The sequence below is a fragment of the Ischnura elegans genome, chromosome 4 (assembly GCF_921293095.1).
Source record: "Ischnura elegans chromosome 4, ioIscEleg1.1, whole genome shotgun sequence".
Taxonomy (NCBI): domain Eukaryota; kingdom Metazoa; phylum Arthropoda; class Insecta; order Odonata; family Coenagrionidae; genus Ischnura; species Ischnura elegans.
Window position 1 is genome coordinate 18,256,456 of NC_060249.1, and position 16,398 is coordinate 18,272,853.

Below are 16,398 nucleotides of genomic sequence, written 5' to 3' on the forward strand. Positions count from 1 at the left end.
ATATCACCTCCGCTGATATTCAACTCGAAGAATGTGGACAGGTGAGGGTAAACTTCCAACGAATCTAAGCCACTGCCGTGAGAACGACAGACATTCTGGGTAGGGAGGGAACAGTTGCTTTCCCTCGACCGCAACCTCATACTTAAAAGGACTTTTGTAATGGCCTATGTAAATTCCGTTTCCAATCATTAATAACAATATTTTTCACCGATACACTAAAAAAAACCGCTGGATAAAATCAACTTCCCCATGAAATATTCATGTAGGAATTTCCCTTTGCAATTAACTCACCTCACATTCATGCGAAACCTGCGTCCGACCAAAGTGCCCACAAAACCGAGTGTGTGATTTCATCCTTTTCCCTAAAATAAGGCCATAGCGAGCGTCCACCGATATTAGCATTGAAAACCAATAAAAACGAGCGGATTGTGAAACAGATGACTTCCTCGATGAGCCGAAGAGGTGACCAGTTTCACACCCAGACTACTTTTTAATCGAAAGCAATTAACTCGTCCAGTGTATCAAAAGAGACATGGCCTCGCCGAAGGAAAGAGACCACAGAGACGTAGTAGCCAGCAACGAAGAGGGCAGCCTCGGAATGCAATACTTCATCTACATCTATGTAAACCTATCAAGCCCTCAAGCTTTACAAGCCTAGATGGGCGCGTAGCTGCGGACGTCAGGACACTACCCGTTTAAAAAAAAAGAAAAGGTGCGCGTAAGAGATTTTGGACTACTGAGTCCCGCGCTGGCATACCTCATTAAGCCCTCTATTGCTGGGTGGAAAACAAATTCCCACGCCCATCCATTCGGAAAAATATCCTATTTTATGGTTTATGTCGGACCTAGAGACATGGTGAGGTTCAAAGTTGATGTTCTCTAAATGGCTCAGAGGGATATCTGAGAAAATTTTGCGATTTAACTGGTGCAAAGAGATATTGTACTCAGAATTCTTAATTCTTTCACGGGTGTAAACATCCTCAATGAGTTCATATTTTAAAAGAGTCAAAACTTTTCATATTCATCAAAATATACATCAATGCACCACAATCTATTTGTAGCCAGGGGTTTTAGGGGATCTGTGATTCACAAAAAGAACTGAAGGTGCACGTAGGAATAAATTGAATATATAGATTCAACTAGCATTTATTTAATTCCTCATTCATAGTTCGGGGAAATGTGAATTCCAAGGCCAATCCCTTCAGTAAAATGACTCTCCTATTTTATCATTTATGTTAGGCTTAAATACAAAGTAAGGTACCAAGATGGTGTAATCTAAGACGCTCAGAATTAAATTTGTATGTAGTTGCTCAAGTAATATCAACACACCATTTATTTATTTATTTTATTTATTTGCATCGCCCCGAAAACAGCTCACAAGGCCTTTTACATCGGAGGGTATAACATGAAACAACAACTATCACACACAACCATGCCCTGGATAGGGGCAACCTACCCAGGCGGGACTCGAACCCGCGACCTTCGGTTTGGCAGGCGAGGACTTTACCCCGCCGCCACCGAGGCCTCTGATTCTAAAGCGTTTCCCAGCTCATCAGTGCAGAAGCTGCGAAACGCTCTCTGATAGCTCCTAACAGGTTTTGTCGAATCGTGCCGATTTCATTAATATTTTATTAAGCTCATGGATTAAATCATTTTGCGCCGGATCCCTTACGCTCTCTGTATATTCAAGGTGCGACTGACTAGCGCGAACTAGTTTCGAATGGAAACTCTTTCGAGCTTCCATTCGAAATCCTCACCACAGCATGCTTAACGAATTTCGGCATCACCATGATTTTTTCCAAAAATAATTCGTATATGTGTTCCCGGCGACCGAATCAAAGTTATCATAACCTCGTTCAGAGCAGGGAAACGAAACAAAATACATTTAACTCCTATCACCCATCCAATAAGCATTATACCGGGTCACCAAGAGCATTACCAACTTCAGAAAAACGTCCACAAAATGTCTACAAACATTTCTGAGGGAAATATTTAAGTGGATAGGCTAAGTGAACAGACTAAGAGAAGAGGATAGATAAAGAAGTCACACGAAAAGTAGGAGAGGAAAAGACCCTAATGAAAACTAAGAAATAGGCGAAACAAATTCATCGGGTATATCTTGAGGCAAGATGGTCACGGACGGACGGAGATGAAGACAATTGTCGAGGGTCAAGTCGATCGCAAGAATGGAAAAGTAGGGACTCGAATACAATGCATGAAAGAGGTAATGAGGGATGTGAAAGAGAATAAATTGGTGATAAAATAATTGAGAGTAGCGCTGCGTCTAAATCTGTGTAACGAGTTTTGGCCGGTGAAGATGATGTTGATTATTTTCTTTAAACATTCATATGGACACATGATAAGAGGTTATGAATTCAGGAACCAATTTCTGCATTGAAAAACTAACAACTAATTCCAAAATTTTGAAATAACAGCAGAAACGACAAAAGATTCCTCCACCGGAGTAAATAGTTCAACTGCAATTCCAAACATTTCTGAGCATGCATGAAGCTGCATACAAAAAATGTGAGTGCTAACAGAAGAATCGGCTGTTGAAACGTGCACATGCAACCAACACAAATCCATCCACATAGAATAGTAGGATAATTCATCAAACACGTTGCACTCCTACCTATTTGAAAGTATGTGTAACCCGACAAGCAAAGATTCAGAATGAGTGAATAGGATTGGAGAGGTATGAGCTCAAGTATTCTCTCAGCAAACAGTGGTAGTGTCTACGTGATGGAAGGCCATTAAACGATGGAATTCGAGAAAGAGGTCGAGAGAAAGGGATTGACAAAGCACGCGAAGCACACGAAGCCTGCCTGCCGTATCGGGAGATTGCAACGCTCGTCCCGTCCTGCAACGACCGCACTTCGGGGGTATGTATACAGGCTCAGCGGAGAGCTCAACGCTCGAAAAGCATTAGAAAGATGTCCTCCAGTTTTTTTACGAATACTCTTTGAAGCTCAGTATTTATAGATAATTGCAAAACTGAGGCACATGATTTCTATAACACAGCATGCATTTATAAATTAGCACTTTTTCAACTACATGGGCAGACCGTAGCCTTTTTTCCTAAATATGAACGTCATTCGACTTCAATTACACCATTATTTGATAAAGACTCTAAGAGCTGATCGGTTGGCAGTAGTTTTATTTAGTTATATTTTTATCATAATTCTTCAGATGTAGCGAATATTTAATCACATTTTGAGTGTCATTTAGAGAATGATGAAGGTAAAATGGATCGACCTAGTAATGGGGGAGTGCAAAGAAAAGTGTTAAAAAGAGAAGTCTTCAAAAATCCAGAAGAAGAAGAAGACGGCTTAATCGGGCACGCCGTTAGGCATAATAACAGATGAAGATTGCCAATTTTCCATGGGGCAAAGAATGGAAAGAAAGTCAAAGGAAGGCCCAGAATGAGTTACATTGGTCACCAAGGATGTAAGAGAGAATAAATATGTAAATATATAATATTTAGGATTTTAAATAGGCCATCTGGTAGAACGTGTAGTGATGAAGTGCGTCATACAAATATTCGCATTTTTTTTCCTAAGACTTGTTTACATGATGAAAATACATGTAAATAAACAACGTAAATGCGTAAAAATGTTCATCATCGATATTGCACCGGGTTAAAACCGCAATTGCGCAAATATACCAACGCACATCCAGCAAATACTTCTGATTATATTATTCGATATGTTCTGATTTCGTGCATCCATCCGAGAATTTGTCCAGCCATGCACTAGCATTAGCAAATGCATCGTGTATCGCAGCTTTTAGGTGATGATAAATGTAATCCCGCATTTGTTTCGTGGGTGTATTCCGAATTAGGTGAGCGGAGGCTGTTTTTTCGACAATAAATGAAAATTGGTGACAAAAAAAAACAAGCCCATTCACAAGGTATTCTAATAGTGGAATCAACTGCAAGGGGGTCGCGGATGCAGATTCGGGCATTCATCTCTCCCTCTTTCTCCTCCCCTCCCCCTTCTTCCCCTAACACGCACGCCGTTTGCTGGAGCAGCACCGTCACGCTTCGCGCACAACGCGGACTCGACATTCCCGGACACATGATTCATCCGCCTCACCAATGACCTCCCTCCTTAGCGATGATGCGCTGCGCCATTCAAAACAAAAACATGCACAATATCTGTGACTCGGCCTCGCGATTATTCGACACGCTCAGGGCAGTTACTCGCCTCCTACAAATGAAAATGACCGCATTCGGAGAGCTATGGATCTTTACATGAATCGTTCTATGAGTCATTCATTGATCGAGACAACAACGGTGACATAATGAAAATTATGTCACCGTGGAAGTGAGAAATTTATGAGAACCGCTACTCGCGCGCTGTAAGCGGCCAATTGTTGAACTTTCTCCGAAACAATGTCAGTGAATCCATTATTCCCTTCGTCTTATTCACGCAATTTGTTCGCGGATGCATTCCAAATTTGTATAAAATATGACGACATTCGAATTTGAAATTTTGGAACCCAGAATAACCCACCAGTAATCCGGTGACCGTGGCTGGCAATCATATATTGACTAAAATAATTTCGTCAATTTTAAATTAAAGATTTTTCAGTGTATGTTATTAATAGGAGTCAAACTGACGGAGAAGGTTAGCAGATCATCAGGGACGAACGCCAGGGAGCCGAAGGAACAGGTTTGGGAAAGAAAGAAATAGATGGTAGCATTTCTTGCGAAGGTTACCGCAGTAAATGGTTGACGAGTTCATGTTTTCTGGGCTTAAACCGTCTGCCTTGTTGACGGGACTGACAGAAGTCTGACCACAGACTCCAAAATGGTTATGAGATAACAATAAAACGCGGCGCAAGTCAGAAAATATGATCGCATCGATGGTGGCAATAAACTTAGGTTCAATATATAGAAAAATTAACAATAAATTATACACGGAAATTAGCGTAAGAATCCATTATTTCAATAGCGGCTTTCATAGATATAATTAGAGCGGAACTTGGTGAAATTTGCGATAAGATTAGAGTGGGGTTAGGTCGATTTGTAATTGACGGGAATATCAGCGTGATATCATGGAACAAGCACTACCGTAGTCATTTTCTTCGTTCTCTTTTTCATCCAAGTCTCGTTTCCTCTAACCGTGCTTTTAGGATGGCAGCGCTGTGAATGAATTATTTTCTTCACTCTATTCACGAAATTGGTTCACGGGTGCATTCCAAATTGGGCGATCGGAGGCTGACCATCCGACGTCTTGGCCTTAGCGGTAAACGACAAGGTGCTGGGATGGGTGGGCGCCGCGCATCAGGGCTGCCGGAGGGGGCAGACGATTGGCTGCAGACACGGCGGCCGACGACAGATAGTTCACGCCCTACGGACGCACGGCGCTTGCGTCACGCATTGAGTAACACTCCGCGCCGGTGGCATTCTAGCATCGGGCACAATGCAAGCGCCATGGGATTCCCTTGACCCGCATTTTTTTGCTCCCCCATTTTTCTCGGGAACACACACTTTATGATAAAAACCGCTCACATACCTCTTCAGATGTAATTATCCTCGATGAGGCGATTTTTCCAGGCAAAAAGAAAATCAGTCTCCGAAAAAATACTGCAGTTTACGCACAGAAATACGAGAACTGAATTGCGATAAAAATCTAGCGTACTAAAAAGGCTCTTGGGACGAGAGCGCACTAGCGTAAGGCTTACTTTAAAAAATTTTTGTATTCTGCACTTTAACCTCTAAAAATATGCCCCGAGGAGTAAAATCAATATGATAAAAAAATCGACATTTTAGCATTTAAAATTCGCTCATAGGCCTTGCATAAAATATAAGTTAATTACTTAAAATCTGAAACGCAAAGCCATTTCTTTTGGGTGAATTATAAGTTATAGTCCATAAGTCCATAAATAGTTTCCAAATGTTTCCACTCCTGATGGAATTGCAAGAGGCTTCGAGGAAAATAGTAAAATAATCCAATTGAAGGAGTTTTAATGAAGATCAGTGTTTGGAGAAAATGTCTGATAGAGTTACCATACCATGTTGATCAAACGAGGATCAACTATAGTAAACGGGAAAGGAGATCCAAGAAGGAAACTGACTCACTGGGAAAAGTAATGAATAACTCTGTTAAGAAGGAACATAAGAAAGTCAGATGAGATCAGGGGAATGATTACAGAGGATAGCATCATATTTTCAGATCGTGAATAAGAATTGAGGTCATTAATTCTAATTCCGCACATAACCACAGAGGAATAATTTGGTAATGGCAAATTTCGTGCGTATTTTAGGTGCTACTAGAGCTTTAGCTTCGGTTTTTTCATGTATAGTTTCACATAATGTAAATTACCTATTCAAGTGGTAAAGCCGAATTGATACCATTTGTAGATTTGAATATGTACGGAAAAAGTGGTCTTGTGGAATGGACTTCATGCAGCTTTGGATATCGCCGCTTCGAAAACCCGAAATCGCTATTTCTTCAAATAATTTAGGAGGAAAACATTAGTCACGACAAAAATATTCATCATTTCCCTATTCAACCATTCTCTCCTAAGATAAAAATAAGATAACTCGAAAGTTGCCATCCACTTTTCTTGAGTTAGCGACGTCATTAAGTCTCTATGCATTTACTCGTTCAGGGATAATCTCACTATAACAGAATGCATCTCACACAAGAGTGTCAGCAGCAACGAACCACATGAGATCAATGCGAGAGGCCGAGGAGAAGGAATGAAGCGCTAATTCGCAAGGCATGAGTTCGCGACGTAATCAACTCGCCTACGAAAGGGGTTATAAGGCCATCGATTTTTCACCGTGGTAAGAAGGCCATAGGATCGAGGAACGATAAAATATGGGAGTCTTTACTATTTAAACAATTTCATAATTGCCACTATTGAAATTTTGGCGAAAGAGCCCATTTAGGACCACGTGAGGAGACTTCGACGGCCGCCGCTGTCGACCGTTGAAGTCTCCCTGTCTGCACTCGCCGCACTGTCTCATATGCCGACGCGGTTGACTACTTAACAGTCGGTGGGGATCATGAAAGGGCCACCGGAAGATTAGCGCTCTACGTGGATGAGCAGTAGCCGACAGTCAATGTGTAAATCACATAAATTAACCATTGGCTAAATCTCATTAACCTATCAGCGCCAATATTTTCGTTACGGAAAATGTTATTGGGAGGGGAGACTATTGGAATTCTCCGTAAATACCCCATGCAAACCTGGAAAGTCACTTGGCATAGCCAGTGTCTTGGCAAGCACAATTTCCGTCTCCTGTGAAAAAATGTTGACTTGAGACGAAAACAGCTTGTAGAGGAAACCCAACCTGAAATTCGCATAAGAATAAGAAGGCTATAGATGATGTAACTGGCATCAAACCTGAGGGAAAATTGAAGTATCTGGGTTCAAATACCAGCTAATGGAAATAAGTTTTTCTCGGCAATATTCAGGCATCAAGAACTGGAAGCTAAAGTTTCGGGAGTAATTGAAGCCATATCCAATTATATAAAATTAAGAACATCCTGTTTTCTCTGGATGACGAAACCATAGATTTGAAGGTAGAGGAATTTGAAAGGTTTATTGACAACTCCATTTGCTAAGTTCGAGCATTCCAAAGGATAATTCTACGCAGAGAATCTAAAGAAGCGAGCGCGCCGATAGAGTGAAAGCACTGGGACACTGGAACTCATCAAAGTGGAATGCGGAAAAAAAACACGTCACGCGGTGTGTTGCATCTGGAAGCGGAGCGATGGACAAAGAATGATGGGGATGAAACGAGTAGCTCTTCGCCAAAACAATACAAAGGAATAAAAATAGGCGGGCGGTGAGCACACAACGGCCGTTAAAATTGGAAAATATAACAGGTAACTTCTGGGAAAAGGCTTTTGACGGAGTTAAGCTTTTGAGGATCCTGAAATATTTTGGCACTACTTGAAGGATAGAAGAGCAATAAAAGAGGTGTATGTAAAAAGAAAGTTTTTGTTAGAGTGAGAAACGATTAGACAGATGAAATAAGTGTTGGGAAAGGTGTCAGGAAAGGTTGATGCTTGTTATCTACTATGTTCAATATTTATGCTGAATAACTAATCAATACTGACAATTAGTTCGAAGAGGCAACAAGTGAAGTGGCTGGAGGAAATTAAGACAGAGAAGTACGCAGATAATCAAGCAGTCCTGGAGGAATCTCAAGAAAGACTACTATTTTTAATGGAGAGTGCTGTAACTGTGGGAGAGAATTTGGAATGAAAAAAAGACTAAAGTCATGGGGGTAAACAAAAATAATATATCCATAGATGGAAAAATGGTCAATCAAGTGAAATATTTTCAGCATTTAGTAAGTTTAGTGACGGAAAACAGATGCTTTAGCCAGGTAGTAAGACAGAGAATAGTAATGGGTAAGAAAAGCGTTTGCGATATCTGCAAGAACAATTCAAATATAGCTCAGGAAAGGATTTGCCAAATGTTTTGTATAGAGTGTGGTGCGCTACGATAGCGATACATGGACAAAAAAAGAAAGATTGAAGATAACAAGAGAGTTTTGAATCGTGCCTGAGGAGGAAAATGATAAAGTGGAAAAAAGTGGACTGACCGAATAAAGAAACAGGAAATACTCGTGCGATTGGGCGAGGAAAGTAAACTGATAAATGAAATGAAAAAAATAGAAGATAACATTTTGGGGCATATTCTACGCCGTAGGAAGTTTTAAAACTGCCTCCTTAAACGAAGCATTGGAGGGAAAATAGGACAACGAGGAAGGGAAGGAATATGGCTGGGAATGCTCGACAGCATAAAAATGGATAAAGTATTAGAAAGTTCAAAGATGATGGTCAGGACCGATTGAGATGGGGGTCAGCCAGCTATGGGGGTCAGCAGAAACCTATTGAAAGCAGATCCACGGAGAATTAGAACAGATAACTCCAGGGTTAACTAGGTGAGACTTTTCCCTTACGGAAATCACTAAAAATATGTGAGGTTTACTGAATTTTAATAGCCACTACACGGGTTTCACCAAGTAGTAGATGTAGAGACTGAAGATGTAACTACGTTGTGAAACTCACGTCAGGCACATCAAAATTCGGTGAATCATACAAAATGTTATTCTTCAATTTCCAAAATTAATGAAATAAAAGGATCACCATGAAAGTTGCATATTAAAATATGTCAAATATATAAATTAGAGAAAAAGTGGCGGATAAAACAGGAAATAAAAGGCAGAAAATCACCAAAATCAAAATAAAAGCTTTCGCGAAGAAAATACTTCTCCAAGAAATTGTCTCAAAATGAGATAAAGCACTGAGCCACAAAAGTAAAAACTATAACTTCGTTATAATGGTAATATTGAAGCCCTTATTTTCGGAAACACATAGCAAAGTCATCTATTTATTTTTATTTATTTTTTGGCCCAATTTCAAGTCCCATACGGTGATGATTTCATAGAGGAAACCTTTCTTTGTGAAAGCTTCAGCTTTGCTTTAAGCAAATTTTCGTCGTTTTAACTAAAATTTGTAAATGATTTTTTTCTGATGTATTATTTTATTTTTTATGGCTTTGTTTTACATTTGATGATTTACTATATGGAGCCACGATAAAGGAAAATAAAATTCGTTTACGTTCATCCACTCTTTTTCCGACCATGCTTTTTTCTGACATGTCACAATGACACCGCAGAGGCGAAACCATGGTCGGTTGCAAAGGGACATTATGGAACTTATCAAGTGAATTTTATTTTCCCATCGGGTTCTAGTTTCATAGTCACCAACCTTAAAACACAATAGGCTTCCATTTCTATCCTTAAATTTTACTAATAGAATATCTCCATCATGAATTCGCGCAGCAATGAAGATCACTTATACGTAAGAGCATTGTTTTAACTTGTGATTAAAGATTGCATAAAGGTTCGAGCATAATGTTTACGATACGAAAACAATGCAAAATAGAGTTAAAATAGAAATTAACAAGGCTAAAAAAGTTCAGGGTATTTTCATGGATATATATTTTAAAACCACTAACCAGCCACTGCAATAAATTTGACGGATATATCTCGCGCACGGGTTTACTCAATTACGACCGCATTTTCAGTGACCCTGGGTCAACGAGATATCATTCAATGGGAGGGTATGGATTACTTACCTCGACGGTGAAGAAGAGCGTTTCTTGTGTGAGCAGCGTGACGGCGGCATACTTCTTGGGACTGGAGAGAGTGGTGCTGCAGGACTGCACTGGGCCGCTGACAGTGCTGCGCATGCTGCCTACATCCCGACACCCACGCCCCCTACCGGCCTACAACAACTGCAAACAGAAAAGAAAAAAGGAGTCAGAATATGCGTCTCGGATTTATATATACAAATATTCATCAACAAAATTTATTCTACAAACCACATTTGCCATCGCCGCAAAGACACGGCCCTTTCACTACATTCAGATTTAATGCACTGATTGATTTCAATAAAAATTTACTTAAATTTAAACCTAATTTCTTCTCATAAAACAGTTTTATGATAATTTTTTTATTATCCTCCCAACTCCCCAGCATATGTCCCCCGACTAAATAATAGCTGATGACGCCCATTCTTATTATAACAAGCTACATAGCATGCTGAGTAAGACTAGACAGGAAGACACTAGCCAATTGACCCAAACATATTTAAAATATACAAACGTTATCACAAATATTGCTAAAAATTGACTAACGACAGCATATTAGTACCATAGCCTTACCATTAAATCACAGTATCCAAAAAGTACACGCCACCAAAATAAATAATAACGTAAAATACATTGCTGTGGCGAAAGATACGTGAAGAATGCATTACGTAGATATGTTTCCAGTCGTTATATCTGCGACTGGAATTGTAGCGAGCGTAATGTTACAGCCTAATGATGATTTTACTCTGAAACGATGCCATGGTCGGAAATAATAAAGCAAAACGTGGAAACGGCAACGTTTTAATTCCATTAATTCCTATTCTCACCAACTCAAATCCGCTTAGTTGTAATACGCATCGAACGCAAGAATCAGGTATTTCCGCAAATAGATGGATTTATGTTCGCAATACGGTACCAAAAGTAAGGATATGAAGAAAGAATTACAAAAAATATATAATGAAAACCCGAGAACAATAAAATTATAAGTATAATAAACACTATAATAGTCTAGGATAAATTTTGGAAAATCCACACAAGGATTTTGTCAGATAGGTTAATGTCATCACGACCACTTACAAAAAAACGAAATTTTCGCACTTAAAGCATCATCATGCTATAGTCAATTTAAAATAAAATATTCTAAAAAGCAACTAATCCCTAACAAAGAAACAAAAATCATAACTGAAAACTTCTCACCTTTTTTTCAGAAAAGCAAAGCCTTCATTAATCGTTTGATTGTTCTGAGTTAGTAAATACTTGCTCTAATTGTCAGGTGGTGGACCAAATCACATGCTCAAGAGGATCTGTTCCGACTATAGGGAAGCATGATATGACGTAGCAAAATCGCTAACTAATGCAATGAGTTCTTGTGAATTTGTCCTTCCATCAAATTTTAGACTACAACACGTCATCATCTCCTCTTCTTTGTGAGAAAGTTAAACCAACTTTTGGCTTTTGATCCCCTATGATCAATAAAGGGGAAAAAACAAGCTGTAAGAGTAGCCAAATCAAAATATATCGTAAGCGAATTATCCTTAGCCATCGATTTCTACTGCGTTCAAAGTTGAACTGCTTAAATTTCGCAAATCGAATCAAGATCGAACATGTCCTCATACGATTCGTACTGTCTTCTCTGCAGTCACTGCACTGAACTAAAAGCTGAATTCTGATAGCCCCTCTCCAAGTGAAGCCAAGAAATTTCGCAAATGGGCATTTATCGTAGTGAAGTGCCTATGGAATTGCGCTCAATTTAAATAAATGGGACTTCGTGCTACCAATAACTCACATTTTTTCTCAGATCATATATTTCGAATGATATTGCGACTTGTAAGTTAAATACCTTGAATCCCAGACGACAGTTCTTTCGCCTAAAATTGTACTACTATTTCAACGATTTGTGCAAATTTTCCCATTTAATAATATCCTAGTATAATTTTTCCTGCCAAATTCTAGATTTTTTGCCACCCAATTTACCAGGGTGACCACTCGCGCCGCTGACAGGCAAAGCGATTCAAATTTCACGGATAAATAGCCATTAATAAATGCTCGTAATGAAAATGATAATAAGGATGATGTGATCAAGTCAAGCCATTCACTTAGAAAGGCTGCTCCTCGCGATTGAAAATATTACATTGAACATATTGATAATATATTGATCGCTCTGCAATCTTGAAATTAATATGGTAAATAGGCTTCCAAAAGCAAGACTTTTCACTTCTACAACGTTTTCTCTTTGATTCTAGTGCGTCATACACATGATTGTGACAATAGAGGATTTATTCTTCATCCGGCCTCCAGGTGTGTTGTCACCGACAGCCCATGAAAATGAGTTTGCATATATCAAATCTCGCGTCGCTGATGGGCAAAGTGATCCGAATTTCTCGGTGAAATAAGGCACGATTAGGGCTTTTTAACCAATATTTATATTTGTGATGATATGATCAGTCAAATTCGTAGGGATTTAATGCTATTCCTCACGATTAAAACGTTATACCGTAAGTATTGATGATATTGCTCTGCAATCTTCGTCGCGATGCGGACACATTTGAATGCACCCAGAGTAGCGATATTAAGAGAGCTTCTGAGAGACGGACTCGGGCCTCCTCTATCCAGTCCTCTAAGCTAAAATATTCAACTTTGACGAGTAAAAAATGCTTGTAGGCTTGTTTACACTATACATTAACACGTACGAGTTAATGTCTGACTGTATGAACGATTTATGTGGACCGGAAAGATACATGCACGAATACATGAATCAAATTATAACAGGTCCTATTTTCTGTTCATGCATTCGCACAAGTTGGGTATTTTAACACGGTGCATTGTGGCGTCCATTCTCGCGTTCATGCATTTAGACATTAACTTGTAGGAGCTAGTTCATCGTGTAAATAGGCCTTAAGACAGCTTCAGAATAATCGGAGGGCCTAAGAGGAAGAATAAAAGAGAAGCAACTGGGGTCCTTAGAGCAACGGAGCGCACTAATATCAGCACACATTGAAAGTGCAAATGCAAGGCCACGTGTGTATCCGCTTTGAATGGAAGCGAGTGAATGTCCGGCGAGGAATGATGCGGAAGAACGCGGCGCTATCGATTGGCGGCACACATTCCAGGGGATTCGGAGCGGGAGGAGAAGGTTTCGTGTGCACGTCCTGTTTGGGGAAGCCATACTAGCAGCTCGAGGAATGACTCTTCTGCCCGCCATTCCCTTTGAATCATGGAGGAGCTGCCGTCCAGCGGGAAATGCAGGGGTCACGCCTATCGCTCCATCAAATAGAGCAGAATCTCGAATGTAAATAGTACGGACGAAATCCCTCCAATAGGTAAATTTTAACCCTGTAATTGGAATGTAATGCCTGGTTCTTCCCCGTCTAAAAATAGTAGTGAAGATTTCCCCAATTGGATTCCTTGATCTCTGAAGACGATGGGTGAGTTTCTTGTCAAAATTTTGGAAGCAGATATCGAGGACCTGACCCGGTGTAAGACCAGAGAAATCTTCACTGCTGTAATTGGAAGTAAATTTGAATCCTCTGGTAGGTACATGTTGGCGATGGTTCATCCTCTGCCAAACACCTCCGTAGAAGGCTTTGATGGTAACATGTAGATGTAGATTAACCTAACTACCAATTGACGACGGATATGTAAATAAATTCTCAGTAACGTTTGACTGCATGCTCTTTTATGATGATATGTTTGATGGAGTCCAATTGCATGCTGCATGCTGGTGATTGATCACCCCCGGCAAAACACCCTAGAGGTGGCTCGCAGGGTATTATGTAGATGTAGATGCTTTGGTGAGGCTGCGTTTGAAGACATGAAAATTGTGTAAGTTGCCAAGGTTTTGTTAAGAATAGAATAGTGGACTGTTAATACAGAGATGGCTATAACTTTTATGATAATTCCGTAGCACTAGTCAGAATAAATAAATTTCGTTGAAAAACGTTTACCGGGTTTCTCTCTTGTCGAGCGAATGAGGGTGCAAATATTGAAATTTACGAATTATGCATAAAAAACTGAGACGACAAATTCGAGAAAAAAAAGATAAAATGAAATTCATTCTGTTTTCACTTAAACCATGTTCAAAACCGCTTGCAAACCTCCCCTGCATTCTTTTATGATAACCCTGTATTTCGGTGGTACACTTGGTTAGCAATTCGGCCGGAGTTGCTCGATAGAGTCCGCCGAATTCACTTTTGGAGGAGAGAGAGGGAGAGAGAGAGAGATTGAGGGGCTGCATAGCACGTGGGAGACGGGACGTGAGTAATGGAGAGGGAGAGTGAAGTTAGAAGCAGTGGTGCAGGAGGAAATTTCCCTTTGAGAGAACCAATTGAGCCGTAAGGGTCCCACTATCCTCTGGAGAGGGTACAGCGAAGTGACCGCTGCCCAGGGAGGGAGTGGAGAGGCGAAGGATGAGGAGGACCCAGGAGGCGAGGACCCTTCAACCCATCCTCTCCAATCCGCCATGCATCCAACTTTCGATTGCTAAATCTCAAAGGATATGTATACAAAAGCGCGCGTCGGCTTCAGCCCAAGGGGGGAAACAGCAAAAATCTACACAACCTGAAGGATCTGATAGGCTAATTAGGAATAGCGTTTGTTTTCTATTTTTTATTTCTGTGGAAAACTTTATTGGCAATAAATTTAATACAGAGGAATACGGTGAAGTATCAGGATTTTCATAAAATCAATTTACAAGTATTTCATAAGCTCTTTCCATTCCCCATACTAATACGGTAGTTGGGACTTCAATGCATACCTTGACTTTTCCTTATAGCAAATCCACCATGCAAACTCCAGAATATATATTATCTGTGAGGTTATAACAATGGACGCGTTAAAGGACAAAATATTGGTCTCAAAACCAGAACTCAATCATTAGGAGCTTGCCCTATCACTAACGTCTCAGGCCACTAGAGTACCCCGAGATAACTGGGTGAAAACCATGTCATACGAGGGATGATTCTATGGCATATGAAAAGTTTAACGTTAGTGCTGCGGATTGATACAAAGACCAAGTATCTCAATAGTGAAGTGAATAAAGTGAAATATCTGTATACGTGCATGATCGATGAATCAAACAGACTTTCCGTTCTGCTTTAATATGCATGAGATTTTTTTATTTTTTTTGTAGTATTTTAATAGTTTTACATTTTCAGACTGATGAATATTTTTTTCTAAATTCCCAGAGATTTTTGAGAAAGAGAGAGTTTTCCCAGAGAAGTTTGAGAAAGGGCGAATAGTCGGAGCCCGAAACGTCGGCTGACATCAATTTTCAACCTGGCGGAGAGCCCGAGAAAATCCTGTAAATATTATTCGCCAGGAAATCGTCAAATCGTACATAATTTTAATATTATAACACAATGTGCTCCATTTTCATGAAGAATCATCGGGTGATATCGATCGGTCGCCTGGGGCAGGTAATACAATCACGGTGAATGATTTGAAAGGAAAGCCTCTTACGTGCACCGCCGTGGTATGCTCATAATGCCGGCGCGTGTGCCCAGCCCACTTCCCACGATCCGCTTTCAATGTCGCCGGCCGGTGAAGCCTTTGCCGTGCACCCACACGCCCCCTCGCGTGCACACGCAATGCCTCACGTAATAACGCCCTTTCGCACAAGCAAAACAAAAAGATGACACCCACCCCATCGTTCAGTGATGAGAGGAGGACGTCCCTGGGCAGATGGAAAATACGCCGCCCCACGTGTTATGACACTAGTTAGAGTAAATGTGTTTTTTTTGTTTTTGTATTTTAGCAGTCATAAGATACAATGCAGTATACACCATTTTTGGGTGTCGACTTTTAATGCTCAACGTTGCGTTCCTTCTTCAGTCTCCTGAAGACGTTCCCAGCAGTACACCCGAAAACTGTTAATTGATGTTTTTTACATTTAGAAAGACTTCAGAATAGAGAATGCATTGAATTCTCCAGTTTCTGTCTAGGTTTTGAGAATTTTGCTGAAGGTATAGAAAGGCTCCTTCATTCCGTGTATATTTTTGAGTACCTACCTATTCTTTTCGTAGTTCTCTTTTTTATAGTGCGTCTCAATTGGTTAAAATATCCTTGCTACTGACAATGGCGTCGTTTAATGAGCCTGGAAGTCGCAATTCGTTACAAATATTCGGTGGATAGAGGAGAAGGATAATTTAAAGCAAAAAAAAATTTCCATATTCAACCATTCTCTCATTATGTTAAAACAAAAAACCAAGAACTCCGCCGCCCATTTTTCCACGAGTTGGGGATGTCATTGAAGTTCCGCTTCATTAACTGATTCAC

At 40.1% G+C, this 16,398-nt stretch overlaps 1 protein-coding gene across 2 annotated transcripts in view; it reads right to left on the minus strand.

Annotated features, from left to right (window-relative positions):
* Positions 1–16,398, minus strand: part of LOC124157112 (protein expanded) — a 215,247-nt gene that overhangs the window by 92,144 nt on the left and 106,705 nt on the right. For both annotated transcript variants that reach the window (XM_046531609.1, XM_046531611.1), the window contains one exon: positions 10,111–10,269. In XM_046531609.1, coding sequence (XP_046387565.1) covers positions 10,111–10,224 — 114 coding nt within the window. In that variant the 5' untranslated portion in view covers positions 10,225–10,269. The remainder of the gene's footprint in view (positions 1–10,110; positions 10,270–16,398) is intronic.